This window comes from Ambystoma mexicanum, chromosome 4p (genome assembly GCF_040938575.1).
Source record: "Ambystoma mexicanum isolate Mex_15411 chromosome 4p, UKY_AmexF1_1, whole genome shotgun sequence".
NCBI lineage: Eukaryota > Metazoa > Chordata > Amphibia > Caudata > Ambystomatidae > Ambystoma > Ambystoma mexicanum.
In genome coordinates this window covers 911,776,604-911,797,570 of record NC_090927.1, presented here as the reverse complement: position 1 = coordinate 911,797,570, position 20,967 = coordinate 911,776,604, and the positions used below count along the sequence as shown (strand labels likewise).

Genomic DNA, 20,967 nt, shown 5'->3' with positions numbered 1-20,967 from the left:
AAGTTTCCTTAACGCCCAGGCAGAGATTCGAAGAGGCTTCGTGTTCTGTTACGCTCACCTGGTCTCTGCGGAGGCGTTGGGGCACGGTTGCAGCCCTCCCGGGGGTGAGGACGCTCGGGTCCGACTTCGCCCTCTGCGCTTATGTGGTGACTGGTGGCAATTGGTGATGCTGCTCAGGACTGCTCCTGCGTGGAGAATAGGGGGCGTGAGTATGCCAGCTTGTACCTGATCCCCTTCCAGACCCCTTCTCCCAAACCGTGGTACCCGTGGGATGCGCTGTCCCTGGAAAGCTCACCTGTTGATTAGTTTTGGCGAGCACTCCGTCCTGCTGCTTCTGGTGGGGCGCTTGTATGATCTGGACCGGGTTCCTTCACTGGTCCCTTTCACGTGGTAATATTGCTTGAATGGTATGCAAACCATAAGGTACGCAGACAAATATATAAATGTTATATATTTGTGTGCGTACCTTACTATGGTTTATGCCATCTTTTATAAACATAGACATTTGTAACATATTTCGAATGGATTGTGTCCTCCCACGTATTCCTCATCTTAGATATAGTCTGCCAGCTTTGCTGCTTCTTCAGGAAAAATATTTGACAGAGTGCGCTGTGCTCGAGGCTGCGTAGTCATAGTCCCTTGAGGGCCGCCGTCGAGTGTCGACGTCATCCGTTGTATAAAGGGCTTGAGCCGTACCCGTTGGTCTCGGTTCCGTTTTTCCGAGCTTCTGCTTCGTGTTTCGAAACGGCGCGTCAGTTCTTTCATTGAGAATATGTCTTTATCCTCAACTCCTACCACACCCAAGACGGGTTTTAAGAAATGCCTGAAGTGTGGAAGGAAGATACCCATTACCGATCCTCACCGCAAATGCCTTTGGTGCCTCAGTCCTGACCATCGGGTCGACGAGTGTGGTTCGTGTCAGGCGATGTTGGGTAAGGCTCTTAAGGAATGCTAAGGTAAGCTAGCGGTGGGGGAGGATTCTTTTAAGTCTGCAAAAAGACAAAAAGACTCTGGAGAGTCGAGTAGAAAATCTCGACACGAGTCGAGGTCGAAGAGTCGCTCGAGCAAATCTTCCTCCTCTTCATCTAAGAAATCAAAGAAGCGACGTCAAAGATCTTCTTCCTCTTCTTCCTCCTCGCCTGAGAGAAGATTTATTTCATGTCCTTCTAAGCATGATTCCCCTAAAAAATGGGAGGCCTTTAGGGCTTCAATGCTAAAGATTTTTGAAAAGGCGGCCTGACCCCCTCAAAAATGTCACGTGAAGAGCATGCCCGTGACCACTCCAAGAGTGACAGAGGGAAATCTAAAACTAAACATGCAAAATCCAATGAAAAGTCAAGGGCGTCCTCGGAGTTAGATTCTCCGGCCTCATGAGAGAAAACAAAAACCTCTGGTGTATAAATCGAGGTTGACAGAGGACAAAATGGCGTCGTCATCGAAGTCAGGCATCGACTCGACGTGTCCTTCGACGACTACGTCGAAGCCAAAGATGGCGTTGGTACCTTCGACCACAGTGTCGAAGCCTCCCTCGACGACATTGAAGCCTTCCTCGATGACCTCGAGAATTCCTTTAAGTATATCGAAGCCAGCATCTATTCCATCGACGCCTTCAACGCCTTTGTCGAGGAAATCTTTAATACCGATACCCACAGCGACTCCTATGGCTAAACCTAGATCAATTCCACCAGCTTTACCAGATAAAATCTTCCATCCTCAGCCCAGGCAGGAATTCTTTAAATCCATGTCCTCTATCTTTGAGGAACACTCCTCTGATGAGGATATTACATCAGCTGTTGTTAAATTTGGGACAAGAGAAGTTCCTGAGGAACTAATAGACCCAAATACCAAAATAGCTGACCTTTATGACTGCCTTCAGTGGCCTAGATACCTCCCCTGAGGTAGAATTTGAAAGACCAGACCCTGCAGACCATGCAGAACCTGGGTATAGGAACCTCATGGGAAGGGTCATCGACTTCATGGGGTGGAAGACAGTGTCCCCGAGTTATATTATTGATGAAGAACCCGATCCTTCCTTTCCACAAAGCTCTGCAAAAAAGAGTAATGGCGAATTGGGAAAACCCATAATCTTTACCAGCTGTCAATAAAAGATTTGTGGGAAAGTACAGACCTTCATCTTCAGATCCAGAATATCTTTCTAAGCATCCCTCACCTGACAGCTTGGTGATGCGACTGCAAATAGGCATTCAGCTTATCCTTCCATGCCACCTGACAGGGACGATAAGAAGATTGATGCTTGGGCAAGGAAAGTCTTTACTTCGGGCAGTCTGGTCCTTAAATCTACGAATGTAACTTGTACTTTAGCTAGATTTACATACAGCTCTTGAACACATCCCGGAGGGTGAGGAACGGATGGTTTCCTGGCGATAGTAAGGGATGGAAAGGAGGCTATGGAGGAGTGCCTCAAGTTAGGACTGGACACTGCTGATAGTGTGAGCAGATCCATGGCGTCTAGCACAGTTTTATGCAGATTTGCTTGGCTGAGGAAATCTGGTTTTGCATCTGATGTACAGTCCAGGTTACTCAATATGCCCTTTGACGGCTTGAGGCTCTTTGGCAGCAAGGCGGACGAGAGTTTGGAGAGGCTGCAAACCTCGAAAGCGACAGCTAAATCATTCAGCGCCGCTAAAAAACAGCCCCAATAACATTCATACGCAGGGTCATCTTCCTAGAAAAACCGTCCCTTCTGTTTCTACTCCTCTTTTGGAAGAGGGAAGGGGCAGGCCAGTCAAAGAGGTCAACAGAGAAGACCCCCTCGTGGTGGAAAGGGAAAAGGTGCTAGATCCGCCCCGGCAGCGGCTACTTCCTCCTCAGCCGTTTCTGCAGCCACTGCAAAGCCACTCTGAGGTCTTTACCCACAAAACCCTGTTGGGAGGAAGGATTACTCGGTATCTGAACGAATGGCGGGGCATTACGTCGTATGCCTGGGTGCTAGAGATAGTGACCCATGGTTACTGCCTTCCTTTTCATCAAAGACCTCAAGATCATCCACCGGGAGCCATCTCTGTCAAAATTCCAGATCCGCTCCTTGTGCAGGAGATTTCAACCCTGCTAGAGAAAGGTGCAATAGAACATGTACCTGTAGCGGAGAGGAGCAAGGGTTGCTACTCCCCTTATTTTCTCATCCCCAAGAAGGACAGAGGATTGAGACCCATCTTGGACTTAAGAAATGTGAACAAATTCCTCAGGAAGGACAAGTTCAAGATGGTGACCCTTTCTCAGATCCTTCAGGCTCTTCAACTTCAGGACTGGTTGGTATCATTGGACCTATAGGATGCTTACCTTCATGTGCCAATCCATCTCAAGCACAGAAAGTACCTGAGGTTTGCAATTGGCGGATCTCACTATTAGTTTCGAGTTCTACCATTTGGGCTGACCTCCGCCCCAAGGGTTTTCACCAAGCTGATGGCGGTAGTGCCAGTGAGTCTCAGGAGAGGGGGGATTTACATCTACCCTTACCTAGACGATTGGCTAATCAGGGCAAATTCACCCGAACGAGCCCTGGAACATCTAATCATGACCTGTTACTTCCTACACAAGCTGAGCTTCTCCCTCAATTAAAAGAAGTCACGAATGATCCCAAGCCAAAGACTCCAATTCATCTGAGCTGTCCTGGATACAACCCCAGGGAAAGCCTTGCCTCCCGAGGAGAGAGCTCACCACATTCTGCAGATGGTAACAAGGTTTCAAAATGCCCAACATCTGCCGGCTTTCGATTTTGTAAGGTTGCTATGCCTCATGGCATCCTGCATCTTTCTGGTGCCAGAGGCCAGGTTGAGGATGCAATCCCTTCAATGGGCCCTCAGGACTCAATGGTCCCAGTTTTCGGGAGAGATGTCAGATCTTCTGCAAGTCCCGGCCAGGGTGGCCCAAGATCTTCTATGGTGGGCTTGCAAGGAAAATATCCTCAAAGAAGAACCTTTTTGGCAACCACGGCCGGAGATAACAGTAGTGACGGACGCCCATACCAATGATCTGAAAATCAGTGGTCGTTGGTCTCCATCGGAGTCCAAACTACACATCAACCTTTTGGAGCTGAGGGCAATCAGAAAAGCGCTGAGGGCCTTTCTGCCCTCTGTACGGGGAAAGAATGTACTGATAATGACAGACAACACAGTGACTATGTAATACCTCAACCAAAGAGGAGGCGTAGGATCACTCCCGCTGTGCAGAGAGGCAATACAGCTCTGGTTTTGGGCAATGCAAGAAGGAATCTCTCTATCAGCAGTGAACCTAACCGGAGATTAGAACACGGCGGCAGATGCTCTGAGCAGGCAGAGCACAGTCTCCCATGAGTGGGAACTAGCTCAGGAAGTCCTTTTGGAGATCTTCGCCCTTTGGGGAACCCCTCAAGTGGATCTGTTCGCGACCGAAACCAACCAGAAATACGAACAGTACTGCTCAAGGGAATTTTCCCCAAGAAGAGCTCTAGGGGACGCGTTTGTAGTGGACTGGGTATTTCCACTCCTATACGGGTTCCCTCCAGCCCCTGTGATTCCTCAAGTAATCAGGAGGTTGAGAAAGTTCAGGAAAACCATGATCCTAATTGCCCCGGATTGGGCCAGGAGAATGTGGTACCCCGACCTTCTGGACATGTCCATCTGCCCTCCAATTCGTCTTCCACAAAGAGAGGATCTCCTCTCGCAAAAGGAAGGTCATGTTCTCCATCCAGCGGTCAAAGCTCTCAGCCTTCACGCATGGCTTCTGAGAGGCTGAGATATAAGGATTGGGACCTTCCGGACAACGTTATGGAGATTTTGCTTTCGGCCAGAAGGCCAGCAACAAAATCCTTATACCGATGTCGTTGGAAGAAATTCAGTAACTGGTGCAGGCATAAGAATGTGGATCCTTTTCAATGTAGCACTCCCATGGTGCTTTCTTTTCTTTTACATCTGGCCAACTCGGGGCTCCAAGTTGACACTATCAAAGGATATTTAGCAGCGCTATCTATCTTCAAGCACTCCTCCGAAGAAGTTTCTTATTTTAAAATGCCTTTAGGTGTTAAATTTCTTAAAGGGTTAACAAATGTGTTCCATCCTACACCTTTTCAGGTTCCCATCTGGGACTTAAATTTAGTTTTAAAATGTCTTATATGCTCCCCCTTTGAGCCTTTACATGCTTGTCCTTTAAGGCTCCTAACTCTTAAAACTGTTTTACTAGTGGGTTTAACATCATCCCACAGGGTGAGTGAGTTGCAGGCGCTCTCTTGCAAGCCTCCTCACACCATTTTCCACAAGGATAAGGTAACTTTGAAGGTCAAACCTTTTTTCTTACCTAATATAGTTTCAGATTTCCATCTGTCGCAAAAGATCGCTTTACCTTCCTTTTACCCTCCTCCGCACGCTAATAAAGAGGAGGAAAGGTTTCACAGGCTGTACCCTAAAAGGGCTCTCAGCTTCTATATCTCTAGGCTAGTGAGATTTAGACAAACTGACCAATTGTTTGTTGGTTACACTGGACACAAATTGGGCCTTGGGGTGTCCAAACAAACTCTATCCAGATGGATAATTCTAGCAATATCTGAGCGTTACAAATTGGCTGGGAAAGAGCCTCCAGATGGATTAAGGGCTCATTCAACTAGGGGCATAGCAACTTCTACGGCTCTTCAGAGGGGTGTTCCGGTGCAGGACATTTGTGCGGCGGACCACCTGGTCATCCATGCACACCTTTGTAAAACATTACTCTTTAGACTCCACTTCTTATCAAGGGGGCCTTTTTGCAAAAGCCGTCTTTCGTTCAGTACATAATTAAAAAACTCTGGTACTCTGTCCTCCAAATTACAACTGCTGTGGGAGTCTATCTAAGATAAGGAATACGTGGGCGGACACAATCCATTGGAAGAACAAGTTACTTACCAACTGTAACGTTCTTTCGACTGGATGTTCCCACGTATTCCTCATCGACCCTCCCAACCTACCCCTCCATACTGTTTTTATGTTTTTTACACTTGTACTTCCTTAAGAGCCTGACATCCTTCGATGCCTGATAAAACTGATGCGACCATTAACACCGAAAAAACAGAACTGAGACCAACGGGCGCGGCTCGAGCCCTTTATACGACGGATGACGTTGACACTCAACGGCGGCCCTCGAGGGACTATGACTATGCTGCCTCGAGCACAAAGCCCTCTGGCAAAACTTTTTTGTGAAGAAGCAGCAAAGCTGGCAGACTATATCTGAGATGAGGAATAAGTGGGAGGAACATCCAGTCGTAAGAACATTACAGTTGGTAAGTAACTTGTTCTTCTATGTTTATAAAAGATGGCTTGCATAGTACTCAAACCATAGTAAGTTATGTATAAATGCTTACATGCATTTATATATTTGTTTGCATACCTTACTATGGTTTGTGTACTTTTTAGGCCACGCCCATTCCGCAAGCAATATCCCCAAATGAGGGCCCCCTCTCGATTTCTAACCTCACTTAAAGCCCTGGTTTTACAGGTACTTCAGACCTTGCGGTAAGTAGGTGCAATGTGTATAAAGACACCTCTCCCCTATTTGGTTAAACACGTGAAATTGAAATGTTGATCTTGTATCAATGGGACTGTTGACAAAAGCAATCCAGGGCACTTGGTGATGAATGTCCGTGGATTTTTCCCTTGTTATGTGTTCAGTTATACTTTATTTTAATAAATGACATGTAATTGTTGTGTGGACTAGTTGGCTGGGCGAGGGTACTAGAGCAGTGAATCTAACTGTGCTATAGCATACTAGAGGTCTGGACCCTGCCATGTGTGAAATGGTGCAGGTAGGTGGCGCAATGGTAATGAAACATGAAACAAGGCACCCATAGCACAAAGTGCTGGGTTGCACATATTTCTTAGTCTGATACCAATAACACTGATCCAATTTAGGATATTCAGAATCTTTTATTCCTACAGCCAACACGTGTTTCAACCCCACCTGGATCTTTCTCAATGCTAGTTGAACTTCTATTTCCTCAGTAGGTTAGTGGAGGTAACCTAAAGTAATCAGAATCATCGGTGACTTTCACCCTAACGTTCATGCGTGATTCCAGTGGCCTGGGGCATCACGTGTATTACACGTGTCTGTGCGTGCCGCTCAGATCCTATCAGGGATTGACAATGATGTCAATATTCCCACTCGAGCCTTTACTCTGCTAATAGTAATGTCCACAGTATTGTGAGGATCCGATATTCAAGAACAGGCTGTGTCGGGCCTGGCCGGTTGTAGCCTTTTGATGATGGCCTGTCAGGTAATTTACCAATGTTATGCAACGGCTTCCAGGATAGAAGTGCACATATGGTCTGTAATTAAAATACACCTATTATGGCTTCTGGCCCAGAAGAAGAGTAATTCATTCATGGAAATACATATTGTAGACAAATGTAAACTTCTGCCGTGCCCGGTCCACAGACACACCAACAGCTGGGTTGTGAAATGGCAATCTTTCAGAAACAAATTTGAACACCGAAAACTGTAGCAGTTTCTCATGATGCTTAGGTTAAGGGCAGATGTCTATTTGTGCCTCTGACCTTGTCAACATTAAGAGATATTTTCAAGTAAAGTATAATATGAATCTGGAAAGTCTGCTAGGCCAAAACCACGGGGAAGCCGTGAGGTTGTTTGAAAATAATAAGGCTTCGAAGTGTACAAACCGGCTGGGTACTTTGTAGCTTCTGTTTTTAGCTTAGAAGAGCCTGTCTAGCTTCATACCAACAGCTAACAGGAACTACCTTTGACCCCATAGCCCAACTGTTGCGATAAATGCATAGATATATGACATTAACTCTGTATTTTTCGGAATGTGCAGAAGGCACGTTAGGGCACATATAGAAGCCATTTAGCATATAATGGGCTAAATGTGATGGACACAATGTGGTAGTTAGTATCTAATATGGAAGTTAGATGTCTGGCACGTTATGAGCTAAGCTAGACCCCCATTTCCCAGAGGTTGCACCTAGTCAATAGGTGATGCCTGGTACCCATAAGCTGCTTTTAGCAGTGGCTCATCACATTTTTATTTTTGTTGGGGCCTTATATTAAAACTGCATTCACATTTACAATGCTATGTCAAACCTGATGGTAATATATTATGAACCTCTAAATTGGATGAGATTCGCGGACACTAAACAGAGGTGGATTAGGACAGAGGATAGAAATTGCAGCTGGGCGCCTTGTTCTTGGACAGGCGGTAAATTGGTATCACAAAGGCATCATGGAACTTAGAGACGGCAAGGTTCTCATGCACTATTTTACCTCTCAGCATGCTTAGCATCTGCCACCCACCAACCCAAGGCATACAGGGAATCGCAAAGGATGGAGAGCACTCCACAAAAGAGATGTATCCATTGCATCTAAGCGGAACTAATTCCCTATTAGGATTAACGTATAAATGTAATGGGAAAGACCCACCATATTGGATACTTGTTGGAATTTTGCAGGACTTACATTCTCCTTCCATAGGAGTGTAAGAAAGGTATCCAAGAAAAGAGAAAGATCATTCCCTCTGTCCCTGGGGATCAGAAGGAACACTTGTTCTCAAAATGCTGCTCATAATCAAAGACCCAGCAGATGAAAGTTCGAGTTTTTTTAGAACCACCAGCATTTATTTATTCATTTATTTATTTATTTATTTATTACATTTGTTACTCACCCAGACCCTGGGGTTTCAAGGCGAAAGATACAGAAGGTAGTCAATTATTAAACAATGTTGCAGTTTCAAAGCAATAATACATTTTTTATACAGACGTTACAAAAGCAGATATGGTCCTATATCAGATTCCAATTGGTAAGATAGTCCATAACCTTTTGTTCCAGACCTGTTTACAGCATTGCGGTTGCCCTAGGCAGTGCAATTGGTCATGGGAGGGTAGGGCTTGGGAGGTTAAAATGTATTGAATAACCAGGTTTTCAGAGCTTTTTTGAATTTTTGTAAGTATTCCTCCTTTTTGATGCTTAGAGGTAGGGTGTTCCAATGCAAAGGGGCTAAAACTTTGAAACTACTTCCTCCTTCTCTGCTATATTTGTATGTGGGAACTTCTAAGAGGGCCAGATTATTAGATCTCAGCGACCTGCATGCCAATTTTGTTTTGATGGAGTTGTTGAGGTAGCTGGGCGCTTTGTTGGTGGTGCATTTGTAGACGATGCTAAGGGTTTTGAATATGATCCTTGCTTCAATAGGCAGCCAGTGATTTTCTCTTCTAATGTTGGATATATGTTCTGATTTCTTTATCCCTAAAGCCGCTCTAAGGGCTTTATTCTGCAGTAGTTGGATTTTGTTTATATTGGTTTTGGAAGTTCCTAGAAGAGGATGTTACAGTAATCTAGTTTTGTTAGGATCAGGGCTCTAGCCAGAGTGATGCAATTTACAGGGGTGAGAAATTGGCGACTGAGAGCAATACATTTTGCTGTGTAAGCTGTGGATGAAGAGAGGGCTGCTATTTGTTTATGCATGGAGAGGTTGGCATCGATGTAGACACCTAACGTTTTGACTTGTTTAAGTACTGGGATCCGGGTACCGTCGATGATAATGTGAGAGTAGTCCGGATGGAGGGTGCTTATTCTTTTTTGGGAGCCCACAATGAGGATCTCCGTTTTCTCATCATTTAAACAAAGACTATTCAGGGCCATCCAGTTTTGGATTATGGAATAAACTTTATTAATGGTGAGGGTGTCTTGGGTGTAGTCACCTGAGATAGGGATGAGGATCTGTGTGTCATCTGCGAAGTTGGTGTAAATGACACCCATATCGTCTAGGGCTGAGAATATGAGTTTGGTGTATGCATTATAGAGTGTAGGGGATAGGCAGGATCCCTGGGGGACACCTATGGGCACTAATATGGGGTCAGCTGCAAAATTCCCAATGGCAACTCTGGATGTACGGTCCGTGAGAAAGGATTTGATCCAGTAAGTGGCGTTGTTGGAAAGATTAAAATCATTTTTTAGACTGTTGCATAGTTTGTCATGATCTACTAGGTCGAATGCTGCTGATAGGTCCAGTAGCAGTAGTGTAGCTAGTTTGCCTGAATCTCTGATAGAGTCTAATTGGATTTTTAGATCCAAGAGTGCTGTCTCAGTACTGTGATTAGGCCTAAAGCCTGATTGTCTGTCTCCTAGCAGATTATTTTGTTCTAGGTGAGTTTGTAGTTGGTTATACGCTATTTTATCAATGATTTTAAGTAAAAATGGGACAGTTGTTATGGGCCGGTTGTTAGTAGGCACTAGTGGGTCTAGCGTGGGCTTTTTTAGAAGGGGGGTGACCCAGGCTGCTTTAATGCTGACTGGGACCTGGTTGGTGGAGAAGGAGGCATTTACAAAGTTGGTGATTATGGGCGTGAGGGTGGGGGTGCAGAGTTTAATTAGGTGTGCTGGGAAGTTATCTCCTTTGCAGTTGGAGGCTTTAAGTTTGGCTATAGTCTTGAGTACTGTATCGTGAGAGACTGGTGTGAAGTTGAAGAGAGGGGCAGTGTTTTCTACGGTAGTGGAGATCTGGTTGGCCGTGGAGTGTTTGTCGGACAGGAGGTTTCTTTTAGAGATAATTTTGTTTTGTAATAGTTTAATCTTAGTGTCTAGGGCATCTTGGATGGTGGTGCACCATTCTTTGCTAGGTTTGACTGGGTTAATTATGGGGATCGGGTTCTCCAACTCCTTGAGTATGGTGAATAACTCTTTGCTATCGGAGGACGCAATACTAATTCTTGTGTTAAAGGCATCTGCTTTATGGGCGATGATGGCTGATTTATAGATTTTGTTTGCAGAGTTGAATTCTTCAAGGGCACCTGGGGTCTGGTTTTTCTTTAGGCGGTGTTCAAGCGATCTTTTGATTCGTCTAAGAGAGACTAGTTCCTCATTGAACCAGAAGGAGGACTTTTTGTCTTTACGTTTAGTTTTATTAACGCAGGGTGCTAGGGCGTCTATTGTACTAGTAAGAGAGTTGTGGTAAAGGTCTGCCAGGGCACACGGTTCTTTGGCGTTAATGATTTTGTTATTGAGGGCTTTGGCTAATAGAGGGTTGATATTTTCTGCTGTGAGTTTACGGGTGTTTCTTGTTACATATGATTCTTTGATGGCCGTTTTGGGTAGATCTGGATTTTTGCGCAGGATAGTGAAGTTTATGCAGTGATGGTCTGACCATGGTACTGGGGAGATGGAGTCTATGGATACTATAGTGTTAAGATGTAGTATCCAATCTAGAGACCTCCCTTTTATATGGGTAGGGGTGTTGATGAGTTGCGTGAAAGCCATGTCTTTGAGTGCACTGTGTAGTGCATCTGCTTTGTGGTCTTGGGGGTCGTTAAATCCTAGATTCAGGACCCCTAGGACTAAGCATTTTGTGTTTGGTTTTATAAGTGGCGTTAACAATAATGGTATGTCTAGTTCTGGTTGAGATAAAGTGTTAGGTGCTCTATAGATGGTTATTAAGTTTATAGTGGTAGTTTAGCTAGCAGGACTTCATAGCCGACTGGGCTCTCGATAGGGCTGGTTCTTAATTTGAGGTGGGCTTTAGAGATAATGGCTACTCCTCCAACTACTGATTTTGTTCTGTCTGTTCTGAGAATGGTATAGTCTGGGGGAATGGCAATGGAGAGCGAGGGGCCGGACGCTTGGTGGAGCCAGGTTTCTGTCACTATGAGTAGGTCAAGTTCTTGCTCAGTAATGAGGTCATGAATTTCAGTGGCATGAGCATGTATGGAGCGCGCGTTGATGAGGGCTGCTTTGAGGTGTGTGGCCGGGGGTAGCTCTTGGATTGGGGTGGGTAGGTGAATGTTGGTAGTCTCAATAGCGTTAGATTGTTGTTTGATTATGATGGGACTTTTGGAGTGTTTATCTTGTGTTCTTAATAGAGGTATGCCTTCTGTGTTAGCATGATTGGTAAGAGTGATGTTTCGAGAAGTACTACTTCTGGCAGCTGCTATTACTCAGCACATATCAAAGGATGTCTGAGCCTGCGTCTAGCCATCATCGAACCACCAGTTGAACCAGCATTTCTTCAGGAAATGAACTTCTGCACGAGCCATCGAGCCCTGTTTCACACTGTCAAGCAAAATGACTGAATAACTAGCTAACTAACAAAGATATCTTTGCCTCGACATAACACTGCAGAGCTGAGTCACAGAGCTTATGCAACCTGCCTGAGTCCCGCTTCACACCACCGAACCACTTTTTGAAACTGATACTTTTCGCTCGGCTATGCTACACCAAGGCCCGAGTACTATTGGGTCTGATGAGCTGTCCAGTTGAAGAGTCAGGCTACCTTGAACACATCAAACCACAGCTCGAAACGAACAAGCACCAAGAAAACTCGAACCAAACAAGCACCAAGAAAACTAACTGGATGCTGTATAGCCACTAAAAAGTACAAAGTACTGGCATAACTGCTAGTCCCAGTCACAATAGGTACCCAGACCACCAGGTCTTTCATTTGCATGCTAGAGAATGGCTAAGACTACCATTTCTCCTTTGAACCCTAAGAAAGATTCTTGAAGACTATTTTGTGCTTTCTCTTTTTCCTCTTAATTCCCTATATTTTGTATATCCCTTCTGCAGTTTCCAATAATCCATTCTACATTGGTAGCGTTTCAGTCTGGTTTACTGTGTTGATTTTGCAGAGATGGGAGCCATTTGTATATGTATTATACATATACAGTGTGTGTTTAAGGACAGAAGGCTATTTTTCTGGAGACTTACTTGGACATTGCTTTTCTATTTGTACTTACTGTAGACTGTTTGTTGCAATGCTTCAGATGCTGGCTTGCTTCTCAATGGACATTACTCCTCTTCCTCACAGCTTTTGTGGCCTGATTGGAAGAATGTACATATGGACGTCTTCTGTGGTGCAGCACCACTGAGTACCCCATATAATTCCCTGAATATTAGCGCAATAGTTGGCTCAGTGCGGTCCGACAATTATAAACATTATTTTTGCCTGCTCTATGTAAGCTTTACTACTGCCCTTTCAGAGGATGGGCTTAAGTGTAGTACTAGTCGTGTCCTAAGCCCCCTCCGTTTACATGATTCAACACTTCCAGGCATATGGCTACTGCACAGGAAAGACTCCATCCTTCTGGTCGTGATTGTTAGAAATGTGTGAAGTAAGGCATGCTGGGATTTAGCACAGGCTACTTACCAGATGCTATATGCTTTAAATGTAGGATTTTTGCAGATACCAAAATTGGTAGTGCTACATACGGTGAATATTGTTATCTTTATAAGGCATTAACGTGGATCCAAACCATAAAATGGCAATTCACAGATCATAAACTGCACAGGCGTTTTGAAAATGTGTCAAGTGATACTGTGCAAAGAAGTGTTATTTACCATGGGCGAATGTAGTGCTGGAAGAGTATTTTGTTTTAAAGGCTATGCCATGTTGCACTGGCTGTAGTTCTATGTGCTGAGTTTGCCTGATCAGTTGACTGTTTTCTCTTAGGTGGAAATAAACAACTGTCAACACGATTATTTCAACGTACTTCCCAACAAGACCCTGGCAAACGCATACAGGGAGAATGGAAAATTAGTAGGCATGGAATTTACAACGGATGACCTTGTTTTAAATGGCCTGTCAGGTAATTCACCATTGTTATGTTATGATTTAGATCATGTTATGGCGTCCAATCCCCCTGCCTTTTATAAAGAGTAGTCCAGCAATTTAAACTGAACGTCTTTGCCCCATAGCTAGTTTCAGAAACCAATCATATCGCAATCGTTCTCGTTTGTTCTTTATTGTATACTGACACATATTTTATTTATAGAGTATATTAACGTGAAGTACTCCAAACCTACAAAAGCACCACTCAGCCCACTTACAATTAAACATGAATGCAATATGTATTTATTTTAACTGTGTACTGGCATGGATTGCCCTAAAAATTCCCATAGTGGTTGTAACGTTACTCTGATGTGACTAAAGAATCAGAAACAGTTTTAAGTAAAATACGTTTAATACCCTTCGAATGTAACTAATATCTAAAAAAAAAGAATAATGACACATTGGAATCCACACAAATTCATTCAAAACCCTCCCCATGCCATCTAAGATTCTTATTTTCCATACATTAATATCTTCTATGGACACCTTTTAAATTAATTCCTTATTACCCAGATGTGCACCTGGCATCCCCCCTGCCCGTGCTAAAGCAGCAACCTTGCCACCCTCCAACCTCATCCCTCCATGATTTTCTTTCTTTTCCATCGAACAGTCTGAACTGGAGCCTGTGTTTTCAATTCAATGTTTGGCCTTTATCCTCCTTTATGTGCTCCATTATATGATTCTCTTTGTTCATCATCTTCATCTTTTTTCTGTGATCTATTGTAGCCTTTTACACTGTCCATTTGTGGGATGTCCTTCCCCATAGGGCAGGGGTCTGCAAAATTTGGCTCTCCAGATGTTTTGGACTTCAACTTCCATCAGCTCTACCCAGCAAAGCCAATGGTGAAGTCTCATGGAAGTTGTAGTCCAAAACATCTGGGGGAGCCACAGGTTGCAGTCCTCTGCCACAGGGGAAAGCAAGCACTCACTGTGCCTAGACCCTTTCCTCAGTATGCTAGCTTGCTTGACCACCCTTCTGACAATTTAGCACTACGGATGTGAGAAACAGATGTTTCTGGAAAAAAGAGTGTGGATGTTATTTAAGGAGTTCGATTCTTGTAAATGTGTTGTTTTGCTTCCAGTTGTATTCCTTCATTCATTCCGGTGCTCAGGGCTAGGCTGCAGGACACTGACTTCAAAGAATAACTTTCCTGGAGTTACCCAGGCTTGCCTTATCTGCACTGTCTCTGGTGCTTGGGTGCATGGTAATCAACTCTTGCAATATCCGTGTCTCTCTCTTTCAGGCCTCTAAGAACTACCCCTTCAGTGACAAGCCCACAAGGTATTTTAAGAGTCGAATGTGGATAAGTATCCTCTTGGCAAGCATCTGGTTCCAATGATCTCCTTTGACCAAAAATGTGTACCTCCTTCGTTCTGTCCAGCCAGGGAAGCTCAGATATTGGAGTATTCCCAAACTCCATACATCTCCCTGCTAGACTCCACCCAAGCTACTTGGTCTGCCAAAGAACTCAATCTGTTCTGAGTGGCCCAAATGGCCTATGATTACCCTGGGCCTCATTCTCAGTGTCCTAAGCAGAATCTCTGGAATGCCCCTGAGAGCTTCCTATAAGTCTCTGTAACCCTTGAAGTCAAACGGTGTTGGCAATGCACACAGAGCAAGTAATGCCCGTACTTTAATAGCACTCATGTAAAACTAAGACTCCTAATCCAGGGAGTCTCCTATTCCCACAGCTGTGCATTCTAAAGGGCATGCCATTTCACAATCTGTTTTGGATATTTAGGCCTTCCCTCTAGCTATCACAAATGAAGACTGATCAGTGCAGGCGGTTTCTCAGGGTCAACATCTAAGCACGTTATTGGTGCATCTGGAAAATATATGGGTTCAACTGAAATGGAAATGTGCCATTCCCTTTCTTTGATTGCTTGCTGACAGTTGTGCCTCTGGCCGTGGGAACGCAGATAGCTACTGACAGGTCACAGGTAGACTGATGGTTTCTGGTTTGGGCTCCCCATAACCTTCAGATTTGTATCCTCAAGCCAGCTCTACGTCTTCCACAAAGGAGTTAATCCCACGACAATCTCTCTGATCACAAACTGTGGCCCAAGATACAAAAAAGTAGAGGTAGATGAGTTTTTGTATTTCCCCAGCTACAGATGATACTGCTGAAGACGGAGCTGCTAAGAGTTCTCCATCTGCTGCTGCCCCTGGAGGTAGGCCCCTCTTAAAGTGCTCCACAGCCAAAAAACATGTGTTTCACAGGTTTCACTCCTGGCATATCAGCGAGGACAACAAAAACATTTTGAAGCATGAAGGGAAATAGGCCAAGGAAAATCTCTTTTACCGTCAACTGTCTTCTTAGCAGTCATGTCGTAGGCCCACCATGGTTCCAGTCCATAGAAATGTTCCTAACGATAGCCACCTCTATCATCAACCTAGCTGATGACCAAGCAGTAAGTGACCTTGACAATGGCCTGTTTGATAACCTTGACGTTGTATAAAGACCTGGTTGGCAAGAAGTGCAAGGCCATTTTAAAAGTTGGAGACCACCCAGTCCATTTATTCTGAAAATGTAGCCATTTTATCAAATGGCATTTGTATGATGAAGATGGTCTGACTGTGGAAAAGATGGATGATATCTACTGCGTTGATAAGGATACCCTGTGATCCTGCATGAATTCCTCTGCAGTCTAAAATTCATTATACATTTACATGACACATTCTTTCCACCTCTTTTCATAACCTCGCCACCACTGCTGCATCTACATCCATATCTAGCGGTATGCTTACTAATGTCAAACCCATTGTTTCTGTTGACTTGTTCACCACAACCAATGGTGTTGCTAAAGCATGCAACGCATTGAATAACAATGTCATTGCTACCAACTGGACTTTGGACTAAGTACCTGCGTGTTAGCGCCTCTGGTGATGACACCATCTCCACAGAACAAGATGCACAACGTGGTCAAGGATGAATGGGGTCAGCATGTTACACCTAAGGAGGGACCTAGATGTAATCCCCCACCAAACAATCTCTTGTGAATGATATTGATAGATATAATGTATAATATCTAAAGTGTCCAATATCTTTCAACTAAATATACCAAATAGGAAGAATCTGTGTTTTCATATTGCCTTACAAAATAGCTTGTTTGCAACAACTATCCTTAGCATGGGTCACATATGGGAGATGGTGAATGACATTAAGCAACCTCTTTCATTCACGTCTGCCAGAGAAGCCTGAAACAAAAAGAAATACAATGCCCCCAACACCATGCCATTTTCTCATCCTTAACAGAGTAAATGAGACTCAATGGTTGCTACAGTGCATGGGAAATAATCATTTAAACCTGCTGACTCACTTAAGTCTCACTGGACAAAGAGGGAAGGAAGCTTGATGATGTTGAGAAGAAATCATTTTAAATTAAACAACCATGAGGCCAGCTAACTTGGTGTTGACTGCTTCTTTTTTGATACTATGATGCCTTACAAGATACACCATTTAATTATTTTGATTCCACAGGTATAACGATTCCATTATAGTACATACTATCACATAGACTATCACACTCTTTGCCTTTTCTGTCATACAGCCATATGTAGCGAACATTATAACTATCACAAGGGAGTACTATAGCAGAGATATCTAAGATTCAAAATCCCAAATAAGAAGTCCTCCCTTTGAGCATTCCTTTGGGCATTTGCAAGCAGCCACAGTGCAGGAGGTGCTATACCCCTCCCTCATAACCTTACCAACCATCCCTGTCTCTAGAAGGCAAATAAACGGGTGCTGTGGCACTAATTCCTGACAATCAGCATCCTCTAGCTTACTTCCTACAGAATCAAAAACTCTAGCTTATTTCCTAGACTAGCAGTATTCCGAGACAGTAAATGCAAGGCATGTCTCAGTACTGAGCGCCCATATCCTGCTTTTGTTATGTTTTCCATCTTTACCATTTGAACATCACTATCCAAATCCCCTCCACCCACCATCTTATCTGCACCTTCCTCGCTTCTATAGTCCAGCCTGTAACTGTTTATAACTATTCCCCACCCGCCGCCTTGAGAACAAGCATGATGACTATCTACAGCAACTGGAAAAACAGGGTGCACGGGTAGCTGCAAACAATTGTGGGGGCCCATGGTTCAGGATTCTCTGTTAGCGCTGCTGCTGAAGTTACCTGGCACTAAGGCTGTGGTCTTCTAAGTCAGTCAACCACATCGCCCCCTCACCTCCACCTCACTAGGGAAAAAACTCTGCTTCTCAACCCAGTTACAGACCCACCCTGCCCAAATGAGGAGTAAGGAAGTAAAGGGATTGGAGGGAGATCATGCAAGTAAAATGTTATTACATGGACTACACTGTGGAATTATTATTTCTTGCTACAGGAGTAATTGGATGACAGGGGCTATCCCTTCTCCAGCCTCTGGGCACAGCTAATATTGGGAACGTCTGGGTAATTGTTTAGCATGGTCTTCCTTGATTTATTTTGGTTCGGCATTGCAAATGCAGCCCACCTCATTGTTATGCATCGGGACTGTGACCAATATGTCATTATGTTCTTGGGGCATCTGGAGTCTGAAATACTTGGATTCATGACTAGTAACAGGGCCAGGACTGCTTGAATGTTTTTATCAGTGATATCCATGAACACTCCATCCGGGGTACAATAAATGGTACAGTTTAATTTGCACAGAAGGGCACTCCCCGATATGTTTACAAGAGACAATGGCCTCAATAGAAATGGATGCTTATCCTAGTGTAATAGAGACTGTGGTTCAGTGACTGAGTGTGGCAGAAAAGATTGCACAGTGTCCCTATAACTACTAGAAGGGGAAGGTTTTCCCTTGTACCTCACATTGTATAAACGGCCATCTAGATTTTCTGCAATCAGTAGGTTAATTTCAAGATTTTCTCTCAGGCTATTTTTGACTTATTTGTCTTTAATTTAGGGGCATTCAGATCAAGAAATTAGGCTGGGTCTGGGGGTGGAAAATCCACTATCGCTAGGATTGCTTTGGGCATTAGTTCTTGTGGTGCCCTTTCTGCTTGCAATGATTATAGGATGTAGGACTAGGGCACCCCCCCTGTTGGAAATCCTGTGGAACACCTCTGCCTCTTGCCCAACCTCTACCACTAGTTCCCCCTTGGAAAGCCCCTTAACCCCATGAGGAACTGACCCTGAACCTTATGCAATTATAAGCCATGAGCTTATTTTCAATGTTCTCCTTTTTCTTCTCCTGACAAGTGACACAGTGATTTGTCACTCTCATTATCTCACAGAGGAGTTGAGTCTGCCAAGCAATGCAGATCATTCTGAGCTGTTTCTGGAGTACCGCTATTTACTAATGACAACGGTTCACCATTTTTGACTTTATACATATGATGTGCCAAACCTTTTTCCTCTGTGTCTGATCTTGTTACTATGTCAATGTAGGTTTCCTGTGTAGCTCCAAAGAAACACCTCTTATAGTCAGCCTCCTCCTGACCACCTTGTTAGAGTTTTCATAGGACTTCTTACATTTCAATACTGGCCCCCGGCGGGCTTTGGGGAAAGACAATCTGCAAACGAGCAGTCTTCCCTCGGGCAAGGCAAGCAGTGCCAAACTGTCAAAGAAAAAGAGCTCACAAAAATCGTTTTTGGGTAGTAGAAAAAGACAGAGATAGTTTTATCTTACAAGACAATCAATAAAGCTACATGCTTATGCTATCAGTCCGGTCCCACAACACCCAGGTCCAACCACCAGACCTCCATCTTTTAAGGTTATGACCCTGTGACTGAATCAAAATTTAAATGGAGGCCCTTAGAACAATAGTCCACTGCCCAGTGTCTCTGACAGGCAAACTGCTTCCTATCTCCTACTTTTTCCAGAATGTTGTAACAGTCCGTCGTCAACACAGATGGCCCCACCACACTGATCACCTGACCAGCATCCTTAATCAAAACATCCTGTCCAAATGACATTCCGAATTTCCATTTTCCATATTACAAAGTTCCAGTACTTTTACGCAGATACCTAAACCCTTAGTTTGAAGGTCCATACCATGTGACTCCTGGTGCCCTGCTCAGAAATGCCGAATCAGCAGTTTCTCAATTTCGCTCTCATAGACACACTTACTTTCTAAATGAGTTTAACGAAAAAACATATAACATGCTGCTTATAAGTCAAAATGGTAATAAATTCCACTGTAAAAGCTGAAAGGAAGAAATGCCATGAGGTCTATTTTTTTATTTCTTTCTTTAACTTTGTTTTTTATTATTAAGCATTTCAGCATACAACAGATCCGCCAGTCAACACCCAGCTAACAACATCAGCTACAAACATTAATAAAACAATGCATACCACTTCGCCCCCTAAAGCCCTCCCACCCACAGCCTTACCAGACTTCACTAGGCAATTGGTTCAAAGGGCATAGGGTTAGAACTAGACTCTGATAAAGACAGTTCAGGGTGGCAACAATAGTGAGGACCCACACAACGTTAAGAGATGCGGCAACAGAAAGGGCTACAAGCAACACCCACAGGACTGTAGAGACTTTAGAGGCCGAGTGAATTCACAGTTTCATAGCATCACAGTCCTCATTTAAAAGAACCACAGACCAATCCTGCAAGAAAGAAGGCATAGTATCATTGGTGATGGCAGACAATTTCTCGTAAGTAAAAATAGCTAATCATTTATTAAGCCATTCCGCCTTAGAGGGGGCTGAGGAACTCTTCCATTTTTGGGCTAGGGCCTATCTCCCCGCTCTCAACATAGCCCCCGTCACCTTGGGGAAGGTAAAAGACTCGTTATCAGGCATGGGTGTGCCCAAGAGGCTCTCCAAGGAGAGAAGCGAAGGGCTCGTTCCCACTATGTCCTTGATCCAGCTGAGCAATTTGGACCAATAGACCTGGATGATCGGACACTCCCACCACATATGGTACCAGGTTCCCCGGTGTGAGCACAACCTAGGGCACATCGGAGACACTCTCGCGAACATTCTGGATAGGGTGACCGGGGGCCGATGCTAAGAGTGGAGAATCTTAAAACTATGCTCCATGGCTGAAGTGTACAACCTCCCCGAAAAGATTGACTTGAAAACTAATTTCCATGTAGAGTCGTCAAGGGTTAGGCCCATTCTTTCCTCCCAGATTTGTTTGAACGGCTGTCTACACTCTAGATTAGCGGTAACAAGTACATTATAAATCTTAGAAAGGGAGCCCTTTCTGGCCTTGGATTCCACAAAGATCTTTTCAAAGAGAGTCAAGGGGCGAGTCATATCAGCCAGCCAGCCGGCTTGGGTGAGGATCCCCTTGAGACGCAAATATTCGAAGATGGGGAGCGGCTTATCCCTCAACACATCCGACAGCTGGTCATATTCAATGAAGACACCCTGGCGAAAGAGCTGGGCAGGCCTTTCCAACCCCTGATCAGACCACAATTGCGTCTCACG

At 44.3% G+C, this 20,967-nt stretch overlaps 1 protein-coding gene across 1 annotated transcript in view; it reads left to right on the top strand.

Annotated features, from left to right (window-relative positions):
* PM20D2 (peptidase M20 domain containing 2) overlaps window positions 1-20,967 on the top strand; it is a 421,619-nt gene that overhangs the window by 297,166 nt on the left and 103,486 nt on the right. Inside the window, exon 5 of the mRNA XM_069606510.1 lies at window positions 13,415-13,550. Coding sequence (XP_069462611.1) covers window positions 13,415-13,550 — 136 coding nt within the window. The remainder of the gene's footprint in view (window positions 1-13,414; window positions 13,551-20,967) is intronic.